This window comes from Callithrix jacchus, chromosome 5, assembly GCF_049354715.1.
Source record: "Callithrix jacchus isolate 240 chromosome 5, calJac240_pri, whole genome shotgun sequence".
Taxonomy (NCBI): domain Eukaryota; kingdom Metazoa; phylum Chordata; class Mammalia; order Primates; family Cebidae; genus Callithrix; species Callithrix jacchus.
In genome coordinates, this window is record NC_133506.1 from 62,773,580 (window position 1) to 62,795,454 (window position 21,875).

Here is a 21,875-nt window from a genome sequence, read left to right on the forward strand (position 1 = left end):
GCTCTAACCACATGGTCTGCCGGTGTCTGGTGACAGCTGTCTCTTAGATATACCAGGCACTACAAAGAACTCAAACAGATTTACAGGAAAAAAACAAACAAGCCCATTCAAAAATGGGCAAAGGATATGAACAGACACTTTACAAAAGAAGACATACATGAGGCCAACAAACATATGAAAAAATGCTCATCATCCCTGGTCATTAGAGAGATGCAAATCAAAACCACATTGAGTTACCATCTCATACCAGTTAGAATGGCGATCATTAAAAAATCTGGAGACAACAGATGCTGGAGAGGATGTGGAGAAATAGGAACACTTTTACACTGTTGGTGGGATTGTAAATTAGTCCATCCATTGTGGAAGACAGTGTGGTGATTCCTCAAGGCCTTAGAAATTGAAATTCCATTTGACCCAGCAATCCCATTACTGGGTATATATCCACAGGACTATAGATCATTCTACTATAAGGACACATGCACACGAATGTTCATTGCAGCACTGTTTACAATAGCAAAGACCTGGAATCAACCCAAATGCCCATCGATAATAGACTGGATTGGGAAAATGTGGCACATATACACCATGGAATATTATGCAGCAATCAAAAATGATGAGTTCGTGTCGTTTGTGGGGACATGGATGAATCTGGAGAACATCATCCTCAGCAATCTGACACAAGAACAGAAAATGAAACACCGCATATTCTCACTCATAGGCGGGTGATGAAAAATGAGAACACATGGACACAGGGAGGGGAGTACTACACACCGGGGTCTATTGGGGGAAATAGGGGAGGGACAGCGGGGGGTGGGAGCTGGGGAGGGATAGCCTGGGGAGAAATGCCAAACGTGAGTAAAGGGGAGGAAGGCAGCAAAACACACTGCCGTGTGTGTACCTATGCAACTATCTTGCATGTTCTGCACATGTACCCCAAAACCTAAAATGCAATTTAAAAAAGAAAAGATATACCAGGTGCAGTCCTGCGGCAGTGTGTTTGCGTTTGCTGCTCCCTCTGCCTGGAAGGCACCTGATACCTCTACAGGAAGTGCCCTTGACCTCCATCCTCCTCCTCCTCCTGCCTTGTTTTCCCTCTCAGCTCTTGATGCCATTGTACACCCTGCTTATTTAGGGTCTGTCTTTCCACTGGTGGAAATAAGCCCCCTTGGGGCAGGGACTGTGTACTTTCTTTTTTGTCCTCAGCTCTGTCCCTAGTGCTTAGAAGAGCATCTGCTACCTGATAGACACTCAGTATTTACTTTTCTGCTGTGAAGCTGCAGGCAAGCTGTGTAGCTGTTCTGAGCTTTTGCTTCCTTGTCTTTGAGATGAAGACAAGGAGTCTTACCTTTGCCACAGGAATAAATGCAGGTGAAGCATCCTACGTATAATTTTATTATTCTATTATTCTAGATTCAACCATCATTTCCATTATTTTTGTTTTCATTATCTTCAACCCAATAGCACATTTTAAACTTAGAGTTTTATGTTTATTATTATTTTTTCTGTATCCAATAAGCAACATACAAATTTAGACTTCTAAATGAATACAATACATTCCACAATAATAGACCATTAGAGCTTGTGGAATATGGAAATATTTTTAAAAGCAGTGTTTAAGGCCTCGGCCAGGCAGGGTGGCTCACACCTATAATCCCAGCACTTTGGGAAGCTGAGGTGGGTGGATCACCTGAGGTCAGGAGTCTAAGACCAGCCTGACCAACATGGTGTAACCCTGTCTCTACTAAAAAAAAAAAAAAATTAACCTTAGCTAGGCATGGTGGCATATGCCTGTAGTCCTAGCTATTTGGGAGGCTGAGACAGGAGAATTACTTGAACCTGGGAGGCAGAGGTTGCAGTAAGCCGAGGTCATGCCACTGCACTCCAGCCTGGGTGACATAGTGAGGCTCTATCTCAGTAAAATCAAATAAAATAAGACCTGAAGCATAGGAGTGTTTCTAAAGACAATGAATGAGATGCTGGCCACTTCTGCCATCAATAGGTTCATGTTTTGGAAACTTGTTCCACAGGGGAAATATCAGGGAAAAGCAAATATAGTCATTCCTTGGTATCCTTGAAGGATTGGTTCCAGGATCCACTGTGGATACCAAAATGCATGGATAATCAAGTCCCTGATATAAAGGGTGTTTGTATATAGCCTGCACACATTCTGCTGAATACTTTAAGTCATCTCTAGATTGCCTATAATACCTCATACAATGTAACTGCCATATACATAGTTGTTATATCATTTTAAATTTTTTATTGTTGCATTGTTAATTTTTTAAATAATTTTTCTGTACTTGGTACTGTGCATATATTAGGGGCCTTCTGCTCTCCTTCCTGATTCCTGTCCTCTCCAGGCCTGATTCTGTGAAGGAGAATGATAGGACTTGAGGGAAGGAGCAGCAGAGAGAAATGTAGCCCACCTGACCCTTTCCAGCCCTTGTTCTGTTCCTCTGATTTGACCTTCTTCTTTCCACCTATGGTATGGGAAGAAGAAAAAGACTATATAAGAATTTGGAGAACAGAAGAGAAAAAGGGGAAATGGTGGTGGACAAAAAAAGCAAGTAACCCCGCCCCACCCCCAATATTTTACTATGAGAATTTGTAAGCACACAGGGAGGTTCTGCAGCAGTACAGGGGATCCTCCAGCAGACACCAAGGACCACCACCCAGATTCTACAGCCGGCATCTCGCTATATTTGCTTTATAAAATGAATAGATAGGGTTTCACTGGTCAAAACAGGAAAACTGAGACAAATCCACCCAAAGTAGAACTAAATGCCTGACTTTCTTTTTTTAATTTTAATTTTTATAAAATTGTATTTTACGTTCTGGAATACATGTGCAGAATGTACAGGTTTGTTACATAGTATACATGTGCCATGGTGGTTTGCTGCATCTATCAAACGGTCATCTAGGTTTGAAGCTCCGCATTCATTAGCTATTTGTCCTAATGTTCTCCCTCCCCTTGCCCCCAACCCACCAACAGACTTGGGTGTGTGATGTTCCCCCCCGTGTCTATGTGTTCTTATTGTTCAATGAGACTTGGGTGTGTGATGTTCCCCCCTGTGTCTATTGTTCTTATTGTTCAATGTTCTTATTGTTTGATGAGTGAGAACATGTGGTGTTTGGTTTTCTGTTCCTGTGTTAGTTTTCTGGGAATGATGGCTTCCAGCTTCGTCTATGTCCCTACAAAGGACATGAATGCATCTTTTTTTATGGCTGCATAGTATTTCATGGTATATATGTGCCATATTTTCTTTATCCAGTCTGTCATTGATGGGCATTTCTGTTGGTTCCAAGTTTTGCTATTGTAAATCATGCTGCAGTAAACATACATGTGCATGTGTCTTTGTAATAGAATGATTTCTATTCCTTTGGGTATATACCCAGTAATGGGATTGCTGGGTCAAATGGTATTTCTGGTTCTAGGTCCTTGAGGAATTGCCACACTGTCTTCCACAGTGGTGGAACTAATTTACACTTCCATAGGAACACAGTGTAAAAGTGTTCCTGTTTCTCCACAGCCTCACCAGCATCTGTTGTTGTTCTTTTTTTAAAGGGATGATAACCATTCTATCTGGCGTGAGATGGTATCTCTTTGTGGTTTTGATTTGCATTTCTCTAATGACCACAGGTGATGAGTTTTTTTTCATATGTTTGTTGGCTGCATAAATGTCTTCTTTTGAGAAATGTCTGAATACCTGAGTTTCAATATTGGCCTGAACTGAAGGAGCAGTGAAAGAAAGGGTGGGAGATGGGGGCACAGGAGCTCAGGGAGGGTGCAGACACTCCTATAAATCCTCCTTATGGTGTCCGAGCACAGCCCAGAAAGAAGAGTACCTGCAGCACTCCGGTTGACAAAGGCTGCCCATCCTGGCCATTTGTGAGGCCCAGATCTATTAGGGCTTTCTTCGTTGCGATGACGAAATGTTTACTTGAGCTTGCCTCAGCAGAAAAGGAATGTGTTGAGCAGATCCTCAGGTTCCCATGTCACTATGAGTGGGACACAGGTGCATTTTAACAAACCCTTCCCATGACTTTGATGTCTGCTTCAGTTTGAGAAGCACTGTCTAATCATAATATGCTACCCACGGCTAACGACTAGATTATGTTATGTCTGATGATTTTAGAGCTATGGATTCTTTTCAGCATCTTTGTGGAATTGAGAGGAATTTCTTAGTCACTTTAATCTGTGAGGTAGTTAAACTTTTTCCTTTTATACGCTTTCTTATACAGGTGGTTGTCAGTTTAAACATCAGTGAAACTGTTAGTGAAGATACTTACTAGACAGCAAAGCAACGCTGAAGCGCACACCTTCATAGGATCTTCTAGCGCAGCCAGAAATCTCAAGTGGTGCCGTGGCCAGGAAACAAAACCAAAAAATGCAGTGGCGAATAGAGACAGAGCGAGAATTAGTAACTGACACTGGTAGCTTTCCCTTTGATGTTGCATCCAAAAACCAGTGACAGAGTAAGAGTAGCTTCCTTCAGCTGTTTGTTTTGAAGGACATGTGGGATCAGTTTTTTGTCTTTATGTCCTACCCCCAGGAAACCTTCTAAGCTACCAGTCTTTTTCAAATGGAATTCCTTGTGGAAGATGCAGGGGAGATGAAGTGCGCCACTTGAAAGCTTTGCTGCTACCCAAACTCTAGGCCAAATGGCAGGGAGGTGGCACAGCATGGCCTACAGCACATCATACTTACCCTGTTGCCTGGGAAGGAGAAAACCACATCTACCCACAGTGCAGTCAAATCCCACAGTCTAAGAGGAGACAGAGTCAGCTGGGTGTGGCCGGCTCACAAAATGCAACACAGTAGCTGAGTAAAATGTATATTATCCCTAGCTGTGCCTGGTGCATCAGAGGCAGGCACACTATACATTTTTACTGGATATTGTTCTTGGATGAATTTACCAGAAGAGGAGCCTGAGGTTCAGGGAGGTTAATGACTTGCTTGATGTTCTGTTGTAGCCTCTGGAACCCCACTGCATTGCATTCATCTTTTCCTAAAAACACTCCCCTCCTTCTTCCTCCTCCTCACCTTAATTTGAATTTAGTTTTTATAGGATAACAATAGTAAAAGCAATAATGATGATTTTCATTTGTTATTGTTATAGCTGGTGTCTGTTGAATGTATACTGTGTCAGATACTGTTATCCTAAGCACATTACATGGCTAACTTGTTTAATCCTCAGAGCGACTCTCTGCAGAGGGTACCATGATTATACTTACTTTTTAGATGAAGAAACCAAAGCACAGAGAGGTGACATGATTTGCCCAAGGTCACACAGCCAAGCACTGGCAGAACCAGGATTCACACCCAGGTGGTCTATATTTTGAGCTCTTGGCCACTAAACTGTGCTGCCATGTGACATGGCTTTTGTCCCAACTCCTGTGACATAGGATGGGGGCCTCCTGGCTCCTGTTGGTCTTCAGCCTGATGGTGCTATGGAAAACACCCACCCCTCCAGAATGCCTCATTGCCCTCTCTGCCTGAGAAAAACCGAATCATGGCCTCTGCGGCGAGGTCTTTGGACTCCCCCAGCCCCTCCTGAGCTTTCTGCACATTCGTTTCTCTGCAGCTTAATGCTGTCCTCATTGTGTTCTGTGTGGTTGTATGGGAACCTCTGTAGGTGGTTAACCCCAAGTGACAGGGTCTCCTGATTCACTTTGGCATTCAAGCCATATACAAAGTGTACAGATCTACTAAGAGGACATGGGCTAAAGATGTACATCCAGCTGCTAGTGGGTTTTTGGTAAAGCTTAGCTGAATTATAGTGTCCAGGATGGAAGGGATAGGAATGGGCCTTCTGTGGACAGGCCCGACAGAAGCAGCCCTGGCACCATGAAAAGAAGGATGGGAAGTTTCTGGAGCCGTTTCTTCTGCCAGTCCTCTCCTCCCTCTCCCACATACATGCGGAGGGCCGCTGCAGGCTCCCTAGGAGCACGGCATCCCAGGAGGCATGCTCCCCCACCCCCAGGGCCTCCGCATCGCTGGCCCACTTCCTCCTGGCACTGAAATCTGGACTTTTATCTCACTGCAGGATTCACTGAAAGGCTGATGGATAACTGGAAACCCCTTCAACCTTTACGGCTCACTAGGTGGCCCCATATTCTAAGGGCTCTTCGCTGTGGGTGAGGTGGCTGGAGAAGGGGAGAGCAGAAGGGGGCAAGGAAGGAAGCCCCACCCTCTGCTCAGGACCCGCTGTTCATATTCTTTTCCATGTGAAATGTTGCTTCATCCAGGCCCTAGGTTATGAGTAGTGGCATTTCCATGTTTGCGGAATGAATTTAAATCTGTTTTAGGATCAGTAGTCAAAAATCAGTGTGTTTGAAGTGGAGGTTACGATCAGTTGGTTAGTCCAATATTTGGCAATTACCACAGGGCCCTTAATGGTGCGGTTTTTCTGATGTGAGGAGGGTCAAGAAGCAGGCACTACGTGTACTGAGCAGAAGGGGTGATGAGTACAGTCAGTGCAGAATTGTGAAGGCATCAGCACATTCCTTCTTCAACTAATCAGCCCAGAGAGCATGGGGAATTTTTGTATTCTCTGCTATTTGTGCTCTGAGTACATGTGCACAATATGCAGTGACACTGATCGATAAATTCTTTAAGCCTAATAAGCATACATATGCAGTCTCATAGCAATGAAGACATACACAGGGAGAAGGATCTTAGGTGATTCAAATTCTTCTCTTTTGTGGGCAGGCACGGCAGCTCATGCTTGTAATCCCAGCACTTTGGGAGGCCAACGCAGGTGGCTTAGCTGCGGTTGGGAGTTTGAGACCGGTCTGGCCAACATGGAGAAACTCTGCCTCTACTAAAAATACAAAAACTAGCTGGGTGTGGTAGCACGTGCCTGTAATCCCAGATACTCAGGAGGCTGAGGCAGGAGAATTTCTCAAATCCAGGAGGCAGAGGTTGCATGAGCCAAGATTGTGCCACTGCACTCCAGCCTGGGTGTCAAAGTGAGACTCTGTCTCAAAATAAAATAAATACTTATCTTTTGGAGGTGAGGAAACTGAGCCTCTAGATCATACTTTCCCAGGGCCCCATGGCTCACAAATTGCCTGATTCCTAATACAGCATAATACTTCATGGCCTCCTTCCAAAGTTTTATTTGTAAATCTAAAAATCTAAAGATGCTTCTGTTGCTACCAGCCTGGAGAACCACTATGGAGGGGCACTAGGAAAACAGCTGCAATCATGAGGATGAAGATGATGATGAGAGCTGCCAACATTTATATTCTTAATCAAATGCTTTAAATTCTTAACTAAGGGCACAATCCTAAAAGTATACCAATTGTGCTCCCCCCCTCTCTCTCTCTCTCTCTTTGGTTTGCAATGATGTGATCATGGCTCACTTTAGCCTCGAACTCAAGTGATCCTCCCACCTCTGCCTCCTAAGTAGTGGGGACAACAGGCAAACACCACCACACCCCACTAATTTTTTAGAAAGGTTATTTATAGAAAGGGAGTCTTATTGTGTTCCTCAGGCTGGTCTTGAACTCCTGACCTAAGAGATTCTCTTGCCTTGGCCTCAAAATGTTTTCTCCATTTTAGAATTGAGGAACTGCAGCATCGGTCCCCAGGTCACACAGGTAGGAAGAAGTAGCACCACTCCCTTCACTGCTCCCTGGGCTGCCTCCTGCCTATGTGATTGCTGGGAACCTCCTCTACAGAGATCCCAGACAACAAGTCCTCTTTCACATCTCCTACTCCCTCCCCACCCTTGAAAACAAAAACAAACCCTGAGATACAGCACTTACTAACTGCTAACTCCGCACCAGAAGCTGTCTAGCCCTGAGCCTGGTGCTGCACCTACCTGTGTGTTCCCCTGTCACTGCTGCTGTTTCACACCTGTTCTTTTTTTTTTTTTGAGACAGAGTTTCACTCTTCTTACCCAGGCTGGAGTGCAATGGCTTGATCTCGGCTCACCACAACCTCCGCCTCCTGGGTTCAAGCCATTCTCCTGCCTCAGCCTCCCGAGTAGCTGGGACTACAGGTGCGCACCACCATGCCCAGCTAATTTTTGTATTTTTAGTAGAGACAGTGTTTCACCTTGTTGACCAGGATGGTCTCGATCTCTTGACCTTGTGATCCACCCACCTCGGCCTCCCAAAGTGCTGGGATTATAGGCGTGAGCCACCGATCCCGGCCCACCCCTGTTCTTATCATTACTGGTGCCATCTCTGTTGCCTTGCCAGGTCCTCTTGTAGTGCCCCAAGGGCAAAACTCCCACTGCTTGCCCACTGCTGTCCGGTGTTGCCTCCAGCTGTCATCTTACCAAGACCTTGAGTCCCAGGAACCAACCCCTTGTGGAAGGGGGCAGGTCAAACGCTACCTATGCTGCTCTGGGGTGGTGGTGGCTGGGGGTGGAGGCTGTGGTGTGATCTTCAAGGGGGTTTCACTTCTGTTCCCAGTAGGAGAGCTCTCATCTGTTGGATTTCCCGGTTTATTCTAGGTTGCAGAGGAGTTCTTCCTTTCTTGGCCTCTGCCATAGAGTTTGATAATTCTGTACTTTGAGTCAGACTTGCAGATTTTAATGTCAGAGAACCAGATAGGGGAAAAGCAGAACCCAATGTGTATGGCTTGCATTATTGCATTCAGAGTTCCCTTAACCACCATGATTTCCCTTTTTCATTTGTGATGTCATCTAGGGAGTTTTCAAAGTTCCAAACAAGAATTGATTTTCTTTTGGGGAACCAGGAAGCTACCTGAGTGTGCTTCTTGGAAGAGTGAGTAATAGTTTTTCTCTCTTGAGAAAAAGCTGCCAACATTATAGGCTACGGTCATTTATTATTTGACATATATTATACAGGTGACCTGATAGATGGTTTGAGAGGCTGGAGAGCTTTAGTGAAGGGATGCTTTTTTCTCTGAGATGGCAAGTAGAAAGATAATTACAGAGTTCCTCTAAGAAGGGCAGTAGTATAATTTCTGTGTCAACCTAAGTATGATGTTTGGTCCATGATATGTTTTGACTGTGTCCCTACCCAAATTTCATATTGAATTGTAGCTCCCATAATTCTCATGTGTCGTGGGAGGGATCTGGCAGGAGGTAATTGAATCATGCTGTTCTTGTGATAGTGAATAAGTCTCAGAGGTCTGATGGTTTTATAAAGGGGAGTTCTTGCCTGCCAAGAAAAAAGTGTGACTTTGCTCCTCCTTTGCCTTCCACCATGATTGTGAGGCCTCTCTAGCTATGTGGAACTGTAATTTAACTAAACCTTTTTCCTTTGTAACTTACCAAGCCTTGGGTATGTCTTTATTAGCAGCATGAGAACGGACTAATACAGTCCAGTTGCTAGATTAGGGGACTGTGCTGTTGTTCAGAAAATGTGATCACAGGCCGGGTGTGGTGGCTCATGCCTATAATCCTAGCACTTCAGGAGGCCGAGGCAGGTGAATCACCTGAGATCGGGAGTTTGAGACTGGCCCGGGCAACATGGTGAAACCCTGTCTCTACTAAAGTTACAAAAATTATCTGGGCGTGATGGCAGGTGCCTGTAATCCCAGCTACTTGGGAGGCTGAGGCATGAGAATCGCTTGAACCCGGGAGGCAGAGGTTGCAGCGAGCCAATATCCTGCCATGGCACTCCAGCCTGGGTGACAGAGTGAGACTCTGTCTCAAAATAAAAAAAGAAAAGAAAATGTGATCATGCTGATATCTAGTAATTGGAGTTGCACATAACTCATCCTTTTAATGTGAATTATTTGTTTTTAAAGTTAATAATTTGTTTTAAAATCTTGACCAAGATCACCTGCCTAATATTAAGACATCTACCATGAGGCTGGGAGTGATGGCTCACACCTGTAATACCAGCATTTTAGGAGACTGAGGTGGAAGGATTGCTTGAGGCCAGGCGTTCAAGACCAGCCTGGGTAACATAGTGAAATCCTATCTCTTTTTTTTGTTTTTAGATAGAGTCTTGCTGTCTCACAGGCTACAGTGCAGTGACACAATCTTAGCTCACTGCAACCTCCATCTTTCAGGTTCAAGCGATTCTCCTGCCTCAGCCTCCTGAGTAGCTGGGATTACAGGCATGTGCCCCCACACCCAGCTAATTTTTGTGTTTTTCCTAGAAATAGGGTTTTGCCATGTTGACCAGGCTCATCTCGAACTCCTGACCTCAGGTGATCTGCCTGCCGAGGCCTCCCTAAGAGCTAGGATTACAGACGTGAGCCACCTCACCTGGCCATGAGATCCCATCTCTACAAAAAAATTTTTTTAATTAGCCAGACATTGTGTTGTACACCTGTAGTCTTAGCTATTTGGGAGGCTGATTTGGGAAGATCCCTTGAGCCTGGGAGTTCAAGGCTGTAGTGAGCCTTGATTGAGCTACTGCATTCCTGCCTGGGTAACAGAGCAAGACCCTGTCTCCAAAAAAAAAAAAAAAAAAAAAAATTCTACCCTCATCCCTGATGTTAAAAGGCAATGGCAAGTTACTGATTAATGAGTAGACTTTATTATGCTTATTTTAGCACAGTAAAGTTCTAAAAATTATTTTAAAAAAAGAAAAAACCCAGAAGATTGGTATCTGCAGGAGCAGAACTAGGACTTTCCCCAAATTGCAAACTTCCTTCACCCCAATTTTTTTCTGTTTTAATGAAGCACAGCATATTTACAATAAAGTCCATAAAGTACACTAATCTTTTTTTTTTTAATTTTTTATTGGATTTTAGGTTTTGGGGTACATGAGCAGAGCATGCAAGACAGTTGCGTAGGTACACACATGGCAGTGTGCTTTGCTTTCCTCCTCCCCTTCACCCACATTTGGCATTTCTCCCCAGGCTATCCCTCCCCACCGCCCCTCCCACTGGTCCTCCCCTTTTCCCCCCAATAGACCCCAGTGTTTAGTACTCCCCTTTCTGTGTCCATGTGTTCTCATTTTTCATCACCCGCCTATGAGTGAGAATATGCGGTGTTTCGTTTTCTGTTCTTGTGTCAGTTTGCTGAGGATGCTGTTCTCCAGATTCATCCATGTCCCTACAACCGACACAAACTCATCATTTCTGATTGCTGCATAATATTCCATGGTGTATATGTGCCACATTTTTCCAATCCAGTCTATTATCAATGGGCATTTGGCTTGACTCCAGGTCTTTGCTATTGTAAACAGTGCTGCAGTGAACATTCGTGTGCATGTGTCCTTATAGTAGAACGATTTATAGTCCTTTGGATATATACCCAGTAATGGGATTGCTGGTCAAATGGAATTTCTATTTCTAAGGCCTTGAGGAATCGCCACACTGTCTTCCACAATGGTTGAACTAATTTACACTCCCACCAACAGTGTAAAAGTGTTCCTTTTTCTCCACATCCTCTCCAGCATCTGTTGTCTCCAGATTTTTTAATGATCGCCATTCTAACTGGCGTGAGATGGTATCTCAATGTGGTTTTGATTTGCATCTCTCTGATGACCAGCGACGAAGAGCATTTTTTCATATGACTGTTGGCCTCATATATGTCTTCTTTCGTAAAGTGTCTGTTCATGTCCTTTGCCCACTTTTGAATGGGCTTGTTTTTTTCCTGTAAATCTGTTTGAGTTCTTTGTAAATTCTGGATATCAGCCCTTTGTCAGATGGGTAAACTGCAAAAATTTTTTCCCATTCTGTTGGTTGCCGATTCACTCTAGTGACTGTTTCTTTTGCCCTGCAGAAGCTGTGGAGTTTCATTAGGTCCCATTTGTCTACTTTGGCTTTTGTTGCCAATGCTTTTGGTGTTTTGTTCATGAAGTCCTTGCCTACTCCTATGTCCTGGATAGTTTTGCCTAGATTTCCTTCTAGGGTTTTTATGGTGCCAGGTCTTATGTTTAAGTCTTTAATCCATCTGGAGTTAATTTTAGTGTAAGGTGTCAGGAAGGGGTCCAGTTTCTGCTTTCTGCACATGGCTAGCCAGTTTTCCCAACACCATTTGTTAAACAGGGAATCCTTTCCCCATTGCTTGTTTTTGTCTGGTTTATCACAGATTGTATAGTTGTAGATATGTTGTGTTGCCTCCGGTGCCTCTGTTGTGTTCCATTGGTCTATATCTCTGTTTTGGTACCAGTACCATGCTGTTTTGATTACTGTAGCCTTGTAGTATAGTTTGAAATCCGGTAGTGTGATGCCCCCCGCTGTGTTCTTTTTGCTTAGAATTGACTTGGCTATGCGGGCTCTCTTTTGGTTCCATATGAAGTTCATGGTGGTTTTTTCCAGTTCTGTGAAGAAAGTCAATGGTAGCTTGATGGGGATAGCGTTGATTCTGTAAATTACTTTGGGCAGTATAGCCATTTTCACAATATTAATTATTCCTAACCATGAATATGGAATGTTTCTCCATCTGTTTGTGTCCTCTCTGATTTCATTGAGCAGTGGTTTGTAGTTCTCCTTGAAGAGGTCCCTTACGTTCCTTGTGAGTTGTATTCCAAGGTATTTTATTCTTTTTGTAGCAATTGTGAATGGCAGTTCGTTCTTGATTTGGCTTTCTTTAAGTCTGTTATTGGTGTAGAGGAATGCTTGTGATTTTTGCACATTGATTTTATATCCTGAGACTTTGCTGAAGTAGCTTATCAGTTTCAGGAGTTTTTGGGCTGAGGCGATGGGGTCTTCTAGGTATACTATCATGTCATCTGCAAATAGAGACAATTTGGCTTCCGCCTTTCCTATTTGAATACCCTTTATTTCTTTTTCTTGCCTGATTGCTCTGGCTAGAACTTCCAGTACTATATTGAATAGGAGTGGTGAAAGAGGGCATCCTTGTCTAGTGCCAGATTTCAAAGGGAATGCTTCCAGTTTCTGCCCATTCAGTATGATATTGGCTGTTGGTTTGTCATAAATAGCTTTTATTACTTTGAGATACGTTCCATCGATACCGAGTTTATCGAGGGTTTTTAGCATAAAGGGCTGTTGAATTTTGTCAAATGCCTTCTCTGCGTCAATTGAGATAATCATGTGGTTTTTGTTTTTGGTTCTGTTTATGTGGTGAATTATGTTTATAGACTTGCGTATGTGGAACCAGCCTTGCATCCCCGGGATGAATCCTACTTGATCATGATGAATAAGTTTTTTGATTTGCTGTTGCAATCGGCTTGCCAGTATTTTATTGAAGATTTTTGCATCTATGTTCATCATGGATATTGGTCTGAAGTTTTCTTTTCTTGTTGGGTCTCTGCCAGGTTTTGGTATCAAAATGATGTTGGTCTTGTAAAATGATTTGGGAAGGATTCCCTCTTTTTGGATTGTTTGAAATAGTTTTAGAAGGAGTGGTACCAGCTCCTCTTTGTGTGTCTGGTAGAAATCGGCTGTGAACCCGTCTGGACCTGGGCTTTTTTTGAGTGGTAGGCTCTTAATTGCTGTCTCGACTTCTGACCTTGTTACTGGTCTATTCATAGTTTCAGCTTCCTCCTGGTTTAGGCTTGGGAGGACACAGGAGTCCAGGAATTTATCCATTTCTTCCAGGTTCACTAGTTTATGTGCATAGAGTTGTTTGTAATATTCTCTGATGATGGTTTGAATTTCTGTGGAATCTGTGGTGATTTCCCCTTTATCATTTTTTATTGCATCTATTTGGTTGTTCTCTCTTTTCTTTTTAATCAATCTGGCTAGTGGTCTGTCTATTTTGTCGATCTTTTCAAAAAACCAGCTCTTGGATTTATTGATTTTTTGAAGGGTTTTTCGTGTCTCAATCTCCTTCAGCTCAGCTCTGATCTTAGTTATTTCTTGTCTTCTGCTGGGTTTTGAGTTTTTTTGATCTTGCTCCTCTAGCTCTTTCAATTTTGATGATAGGGTGTCAATTTTGGATCTCTCCATTCTCCTCATATGGGCACTTATTGCTATATACTTTCCTCTAGAGACTGCTTTAAATGTGTCCCAGAGGTTCTGGCATGTTGTGTCTTCGTTCTCATTGGTTTCTAAGAACTTCTTTATTTCTGTCTTCATTTCTTTGTTTACCCAGTCAACATTCAAGAGCCAGTTGTTCAGTTTACATGAAGCTGTGCGGTTCTGGGTCGGTTTCTGTATTCTGAGTTCTAACTTGATTGCACTGTGGTCTGAGAGGCTGTTTGTTATGATTTTAGTTGTTTTGCATTTGTTGAGCAGTGCTTTACTTCCAATTATGTGGTCAATTTTAGAGTAGGTGTGATGTTGTGCTGAGAAGAATGTGTATTCTGTGGATTTGGGGTGGAGCTTGCTCCAGGTCTGAGTTCAAGCCCTGGATATCCTCGTTGATTTTCTGTCTGGTTGATCTGTCTAATATTGACAGTGGAGTGTTAAAGTCTCCCACTATTATTGTGTGGGAGTCTAAGTCTCTTTGTAAGTCATTAAGAACTTGCCTTATGTATCTGGGTGCTCCTGCATTGGGTCCATATATGTTTAGGATCGTTAGCTCTTCTTGTTGTATCGATCCTTTTACCATTATGTAATGGCCTTCTTTGTCTCTTTTGATCTTTGTTGCTTTAAAGTCTATTTTATCAGAGATGAGAATTGCAACTTCTGCATTTTTTTGCTGTCCATTTGCTTGGTAAATCTTCCTCCATCCCTTTATTTTGAGCCTTTGTGTATCCTTGCCTGTGAGATGGGTTTCCTGGATACAGCATACTGATGGGCTTTGGATTTTTATCCAATTTGCCAGTGTGTGTCTTTTGATTGGTGCATTTAGTCCATTTACATTTAGGGTTAATATTGTTATGTGTGAATTTGATACTGCCATTTTGATGCTAAGTGGCTGTTTTGCCTGTTAGTTGTTGTAGATTCTTCATTATGTTGATGCTCTTTAGCATTTAGTGTGATTTTGGAATGGCTGGTACTGGTTGTTCCTTTCTATGTGTAGTGCCTCTTTTAGGAGCTCTTGTAAAGCAGGCCTGGTGGTGACAAAATCTCTGAGTACTTGCTTGTTCGCAAAGGATTTTATTTTTCCTTCACTTCTGAAGCTCAGTTTGGCTGGATATGAAATTCTGGGTTGAAAGTTCTTTTCTTTAAGAATGTTGAATATTAGCCCCCACTCTCTTCTGGCTTGTAGTGTTTCTGCCGAGAGATCTGCTGTGAGTCCGATGGGCTTCCCTTTGTGGGTGACCCGACCTTTCTCTCTGGCTGCCCTTAGTATTTTCTCCTTTATTTCAACCTTGTTGAATCTGATGATTATGTGTCTTGGGGTTGCTCTTCTTGCAGAATATCTTTGTGGTGTTCTCTGTATTTCCTGCATTTGAGTGTTGGCCTGTCTTGCTAGGTGGGGGAAATTTTCCTGGATGATGTCCTGAAGAGTATTTTCCAGCTTGGATTCATTCTCTTTGTCCCCTTTTGGTACACCTATCAAACGTAGGTTAGGTCTTTTCACATAGTCCCACATTTCTTGGAGACTTTGTTCATTCCTTTTTGCGCTTTTTTCTCTGATCTTGGTTTCTCATTTTATTTCATTGAGTTGGTCTTCGACTTCAGATATTCTTTCTTCTCCTTGGTCAATTTGGCTATTGAAACTTGTGCATGCTTCGCGAAGTTCTCGTATTGTGTTTTTCATCTCCTTTAATTCATTCATATTCCTCTCTAAGTTATCCATTCTTGTTATCATTTGCTCATATCTTTTTTCAAGTTCCTTAGTTTCTTTGCATTGATTTAATACATGTTCTTTTAGCTCACAAAAGTTTCTCATTATCCACCTTCTGAAGTCTAATTCCGTCATTTCGTCACAGTCATTCTCCGTCCAGCTTTGTTCCCTTGCTGGTGAGGAGTTTTTTTCCTTTCTAGGAGGTGAGGTGTTCTGGTTTCGGGTGTTTTCCTCCTTTTTTCGCTGGTTTCTTCCCATCTTTGTGGATTTATCCGCTTGTCGTCTGTGTAGTTGCTGACTGTTCGATTGGGTCTCTGAGTGGACAGCCAGATTGTTGATGATGAAGTATTTCTGTTACTTGGTTTTCCTTTTACCAGTCTAGCCCCTTCACTGTATGACTGCTGAGGTCCACTCCAGGCCCTGCTTGTCTGGGGTGCACCTCTAGCAGCTGTGGCACAGTGAGGGATGCTACCATTTTCTTTTTCTGCTATCTTTGTCCCAGGATGATGCCTGCCTAATGTCAGTCTTTTGGATATAGAGGGGTCAGGGAGCTGCTTGAGGAGACAGTCTGTACTTTATAGGAGCTCAATTGCTGAACTGTGAGCTCTGTTGTTCATTCAGGTCTGTTAGGCTGCTATGTTTGATTCTGCTGCAACAGAGCTCATTTAAAAAACCCTCTTTTTCTCAAATGCTCTGTGTTGGGGGATTCGGGCTTTATTTTTGGATGTCCGATGAGGTGTCCTGCCCAGCTAGAATGCAGAGTAGCCACTGTTTGCCTGCTGAGGCTCCGCCCTGCTGTTGTGTGGTTCGCCCTGTTGCTGCAGGCTGTGGTCTCCGCCATGCCCTGAGGCGGAGTCTGTTTGTTTTAGCGGGTTGGCTCGGCAACGGCAGGCTGCGTCAGCAGTGGGTGTGTATCTCAGTTGGGGCGGGTTGCCTCGGTAATGGTGGACGCCCCTTCCCCACAGAGCATCTCGGACCATCTGCACGGGGAGCTTTTGAAATCGCGGTTTTATTCGTCCCACTGGGATGAACGCTCTGTCCCTGCAATCCCAAACGCTCTGTCCCAAACGCTCTGTCCCTGCAATCCCCTGGGCTGGCCTACTGTCCAAGTCTCGTTCAGTCTCAAGTCCAGCCCTCTCAAGTCTCAGGTTGCCGGTTCAACAGGGCACCCGGACAAGCGCGCCCTGTGGGGAGCGCTGGTTAGGGTTGGCCGCCGCCACCCCGGCTGCCGGCTTCACCAGGCAGAAGTACTGCCTGGTGTCCCACGTCTCCTTTATACTTGGGAGTTTCCCCGTTCTGTGGGCAACAAAGATCAGTCTGGAAATGCAGCTCCGACTCACCTCTCTGCGGATTCAATGAGAGCTCCAATCCTGGGTTGTTCTTACAGTGCCATCTTGAGTCCTCCCAAGTACACTAATCTTAATCTTAGCTATAATGGTCACTGCATGTTTACATTTGTTTATACTTGTGTAATCACCACCCTGCCAGGATGTCGAATGTTCCAGCACCCCAGAACATTTCTTTTGAGCTGTAACTCCCTGAGAGGTAACCACTATTCTGACTTATATACCATCATTTGATTGTGCAGTTATTAAACTTAATACAAGTGGAATCAGGCAGTATATACTCTTTTATACTCTTTTGTGTCTGCTTCTTTCACTTAGCGTAATACCTGGGATAGACATCCATTTATTAGTGTATCAGTAATTTGCTTGTTTCCTATTCGCTGTGTAGTTCCCATTGCATTTACCCTTTCACTTGAAGGTCATTTGGATTGTCCTAGTTTTGGGCTGCTATAAAATGGTGCTATGAATATTCTTTTGAGGGACCTATGTACTCACTCCTCTTGGATGTGGATCTAGGAATGGGATTGCTGAATCATAGGGGACTGCTGTGCTCACTTAGGAGTCTCCTACTTTGACTTAGTGCCCTTCAGCAAATGTTTGTCCTACCCCTTTCATGACAGGGACGAAAGTGAAGCTAGAACAGAAGGTGTTGCTTTCTTCTGTCTTCCAGTGTTAGCATTATTAGCTACTGCCAGTTTCCAAAGCAGTTGTGCCAGTTTACACTTCCACCCCCAGGGCATGAGCATTCTAGCTGCTCCACAGCCTCACCAACACTCAGTATTGGTGTTTTTTTCACTTTTAAGCTATGGTGGGGTTTTTTCACTTTTGAGCTATGATGGGGTGAGGATATTTATACCCTGAAATTTAAATGATGCAAAGGTGGAAACTTTAAAAAATTGTGCAAATATTTAAACTTCTAACTCTCAGTAAATGACCAGTAGAGGATGGAACAGGACTTCCCCTACCCCCACTTCCCTCCCCTCCCCCGCCCCCTTCCTTCCCTCCTGCCTGTGTGATGGGCGGGGATCGCCCACTGCTTGCCTGCATTGATTTGAGGGCTTTTCCATGCTGTGCGCTCCAGATGTCAGCTATATTAGATCACTCTGGGCAGCTACCTTCTCCAGTCTTCTGGCGCCATTCCTCTCCAGAGCCTTCTTTCACAAAGACTCAACAGTGGCTGAGACAATTTAGTTGTGGTTTTCCTAATTAACCTCGAATGTAATCTATCTGGGCCTGAAGTGTGGATCACTAAGGAGTCTCCTTTCTTAGACTCCAGTGCCATTTAGCGTATGTTTGTCCAGTGGCAGTGAAGAAAGTAAAGCCAGAACAGAAGGCATTGCTCTCTTCTGTCTTCCAGCCTCCAGCCTCTTCCTTTCTCATCTTTGAATACAATTTTCCTTGTGAGATCATCTACAGAATGCTTGGTGGTGAGGCTAGGGCACATATTCAGATTGTTTCTCTCCCTCCACTTCCTCCTGGCTTGTGTCATTTTTGTTGTTCTGGAATTTCTTGTGCGTTGACCTACTCTGCCTTTTGTGCATCTCATGGTTCTTTTTTCATTGGTTCCCATTCTTTTTTTTCCCCAATAGGAAAGCAGATTTATTTTTTATTTAAAAATTTTGTTTAGAGACAAGGTGTCACCCTGTCACCCAGGCTGGAGTGCAGTGGCACAATCATAGTTTACTGCAATCTTGGACTCCTGGGCTCAAGCAGTCCTCTTGCCTCAGCCTCCTGGGTGCCACCATGCCCAGCTAATTAAAAAAAAAAATAGTAAGACAGGCTCTCACTGTGTTGCCCAGGCTAGTCTTGAATTTTTCAGCTCCAGCAATTCTCCTACCTCAGCTTCCCAAAATTCTGGGAGTACAGTCATGAGCCACCATGCCCAGCCAGATTTTTTAAGGCTCATTACTTGACCTGATGGATATTCTTCACGTCATCTTACACTGTTCTTTGAAACAATCATGGGAGATCATACTCTAACCTGTAATGACAGAAACAGGTTTGTGTAACTTTGTATTTTTTTACTTCACCCTGTCATGCTACTCAAAGCGCTGTTACCGTATCTTGACTGGTGGGCACATAGCCCAGCTCCCATGCTTTACTGGCTTATAGGCTCCTTCCTGAAAACCACCTCCTCATCCTCTCTCTTTCCCTCCAACTCTCGCAGCTCAAGAGGGCCAGCAGTGAGGACACGCTCAACAAGCCAGGAAGCACCACCACATCGGGAGTGGTTTGCCTGAAGAAGACTGCCACTGCCGGAGCCATCTCAGAGCTTGCTGAGAGTCGCCTGAGGAGCAGCACAGGTAGGAGGGACCGGGCAGGTGGGACCAGCAGGCCGCATGGAAGCACTTAGGTGACCCATGACCCACCCATTCCTTCCCTTACATTTCTTGAGTACTTACCCTGTGCCGGAACTATTTTAGGCAGACGATGTAGCTGCCCACAGGGAGTTCACATCTAGTGGGGAGATTGATGACAAATACAAGGTAACTGGGAGTGCTGTGGTTTCTCTGGTCCCTCCAGAGGTTCATTTGTCACCATGCATGTGTGAACTCCTTCTGACATCCAGGCAGGGCAGTGTATATTCTGGGGCTGTCTTGATGAAAAATGCATTAGAGGAATGAATGAACCCTGTTGATCCCTTGCAGAGGTGGATGTGTAATATTTATATTAAGAGCCTCATCCAGCATCTGTGGAAAGCTGCTCAGAGTGGCTTGGACGGCAGTGGCAGCTGGAAGCTGTCAACCTTTTCAGTGTTACTCATTTTTTGAGAATCAGGAAAGGGTTTTTCAAGCATTATATTTGAGTTCAGAGCATGTAAAACATGAAATATCAAATAATTTGTTTAATTTTCTCTTTGAGCATATAGATAATAAATCTAAGCTTTCCATGGTCTCACTCTTACAGGGCAGCCCTCAGTGTATTGCTAAATTGCCTAAGATGGGAAAAATAACTGAAATACATCATTATTAATTTTTAATGTGTTGAAGAGTAGTACACTTACAATTTTTGTGCTATTTTCATAAAAGTCACATTCAGGCTAGATTTCAAAAGGTATATTTTAATTTATTTGGTTTTCAAAAAGTTGAATCTGTGAGAACTGTATGTGGCTTTCTTTTCTTGGGTATAATGGTAATTACCTGGTGTTTCTACATAATGGCTTTACCATTGTAAAGACTGATATTGTACTACACATACACACATACTTGGTTTTTAAAATACAGTAAAGGAAAGTACCGCTTATTTTTATCAAGGCAGCCTAACACTGATTCCGAAAGTTAATAAAGCCCCATTAAAAAAAGACAGACTGGGAGGAGCCTAGGGGTGGGGTGGGGAGTAGGACCAGCTGAGCCTCGGGTATGGGACAGAGTGCGTGTGTATGGTGTTTCCCCAGAAGCAAGAAGGTGGCGAAGGGAGGTTACTCTGAGTGGGAGGAGGAAGGGGAAGGGTGGAAGGAGAAAAAGGCGGGAGGAGGACCAGGTGGGAAGGTAGCAGCTCACTCAGGACCCAGCGGGTTGGTGGGCAGCGTGATGAGGCAGGTGACCCTGTTCCCAAACGGCAGCCCCAAGATCAGACAGGTGGTTGCTGTATGTGGAATTTTATTGGATTTGCTTTCTGTGGCCAGCAGTAAACTCAGCATAAAAGCCACCGGTGTGTATAATAGGAAAGGTGGACTGATTGGGTGGTACTCTACAACTACACAGAGCACTTTATTGAATAAAGAACCTGACAGTATGCTGGCCCACATGTTTAAGGACAAAGGTGTCTGGGGAAATCAGCAAGATCTTAGAGGAGCTTTCTTAATTGACTGAAGTTTTACTTTGAACCCATTTTAAACTACTTGCCTCATGGACATCTCATTGTAAATGATGATATTGATTTATTGGGTGTCTTAGAAGAAGCAAGATTTTTTGGTAGATTGAAAAGCTGGAAGTGGCAATAAAGAATTCTCAACCACTGAAGGATCATTCACCAATATCCTGAAAGGAATTTCTCCAATGTTTGCTAGCAACTCCAACCAAGACAGAACTGCGATGCCAGGGTTCGAGCTTCAGTGGTGCTGACCTTTCTCATTTGTACCTTCCATACATTAATTTCAAAATGGCCAATTTACACTGCTATAGTCTGGCACATGCACTTCGCTATGCAGATCTTGAACGAGCTGATCTCTCTGGATCAGTGCTTGACTGTGCAAATCTCCAGGGAGTCAAGATGCTCTGTTCTGATACAGAAGGAGCATCCTCAAAACTGTGTAATTTTGAGGATCCTTCTGGTCTTAAAGTGAATTTAGAAGGTGCTAATCTGAAGGGTGTGGATGTGGAAGGAAGTCAGATGACAAGAATTAACCTGAGAGTGGCTGCCTTAAAAAATGGAAAGCTGGAGATCTGTAACCTCAGCGGAGCAAGTCTGGCAGGAACTGACTGAGAGAATTGTGATCTGTTGGCTTCAAGAAGCCAACCTGAGAGCATCTAACATGAAGGGAGCTATATTTGAAGAGATGCCAATACCTCTCCACATGTCACAAAGAGTCAGGTGAGAATTTTAGGGGCTGGAGGAAGATGTAGAAGATGAAAATGTTTTTCTTATCACTTTACTTTCTCCACCCACTCAGTTGTCTAGAAGAAATAACACTGTGAAGATGGCTGATCGCTAACATCTCGGGATTGCAGCTCTCAGTGAAAGCGCAGAGAACTAGAGGACGCCACACTTTCAGACAAATTCTGGTCACTCACGGAGCAGAAGATTCCCAGTGGAGGAGCCACACGGGTTGCCAGCATGACTCTTGTGGCTGGTGTAGCGGTTTTGCCGCCACCTCGGCGTGGCAGCTCTCGGAGCAGAGTAAACGGGTCTGGCTCCCCTTCTGACCGAGGATTGGAGGAGCCACACGGGTTCCCAGCACGACTCCTGAGGCCAGCACAGTGGTTTCACCAGCACCTCGGCACAGCAGCTCTCAGCGCAGAGTAAACAGGACTGGTTCCCCTTCTGACCGAGGTTTGGAGCT

At 44.0% G+C, this 21,875-nt stretch overlaps 1 protein-coding gene, 1 long non-coding RNA gene and 1 pseudogene across 29 annotated transcripts in view; 2 read left to right on the plus strand and 1 right to left on the minus strand.

The window, feature by feature from the left end:
* Positions 1-21,875, plus strand: part of SPECC1 (sperm antigen with calponin homology and coiled-coil domains 1) — a 498,473-nt gene that overhangs the window by 119,906 nt on the left and 356,692 nt on the right. For 27 of the 28 annotated variants that reach the window (XR_013535346.1, XR_013535347.1, XR_013535355.1 and 24 more), the window contains one exon: positions 19,041-19,176. Coding sequence is in view for 13 of the 28 variants with exons in the window: in XM_078372281.1 (XP_078228407.1) it covers positions 19,041-19,176 (136 nt within the window). In the remaining 15 variants the exon portion in view is untranslated. Of the gene's footprint in view, positions 1-8,703; positions 8,743-19,040; positions 19,177-21,875 lie in introns of those variants that run through there. The other variant, XM_078372288.1, reaches the window with a different exon arrangement.
* Positions 1,590-8,608, minus strand: LOC118153656 (uncharacterized). The gene is made up of 3 exons (XR_004743058.3): positions 4,291-8,608; positions 3,847-3,999; positions 1,590-2,480 (listed from the first exon to the last, which is right to left on the minus strand). It is a non-coding gene; the product is annotated as an uncharacterized LOC118153656 (long non-coding RNA).
* Positions 20,208-21,463, plus strand: LOC103793008 (uncharacterized; annotated as a pseudogene).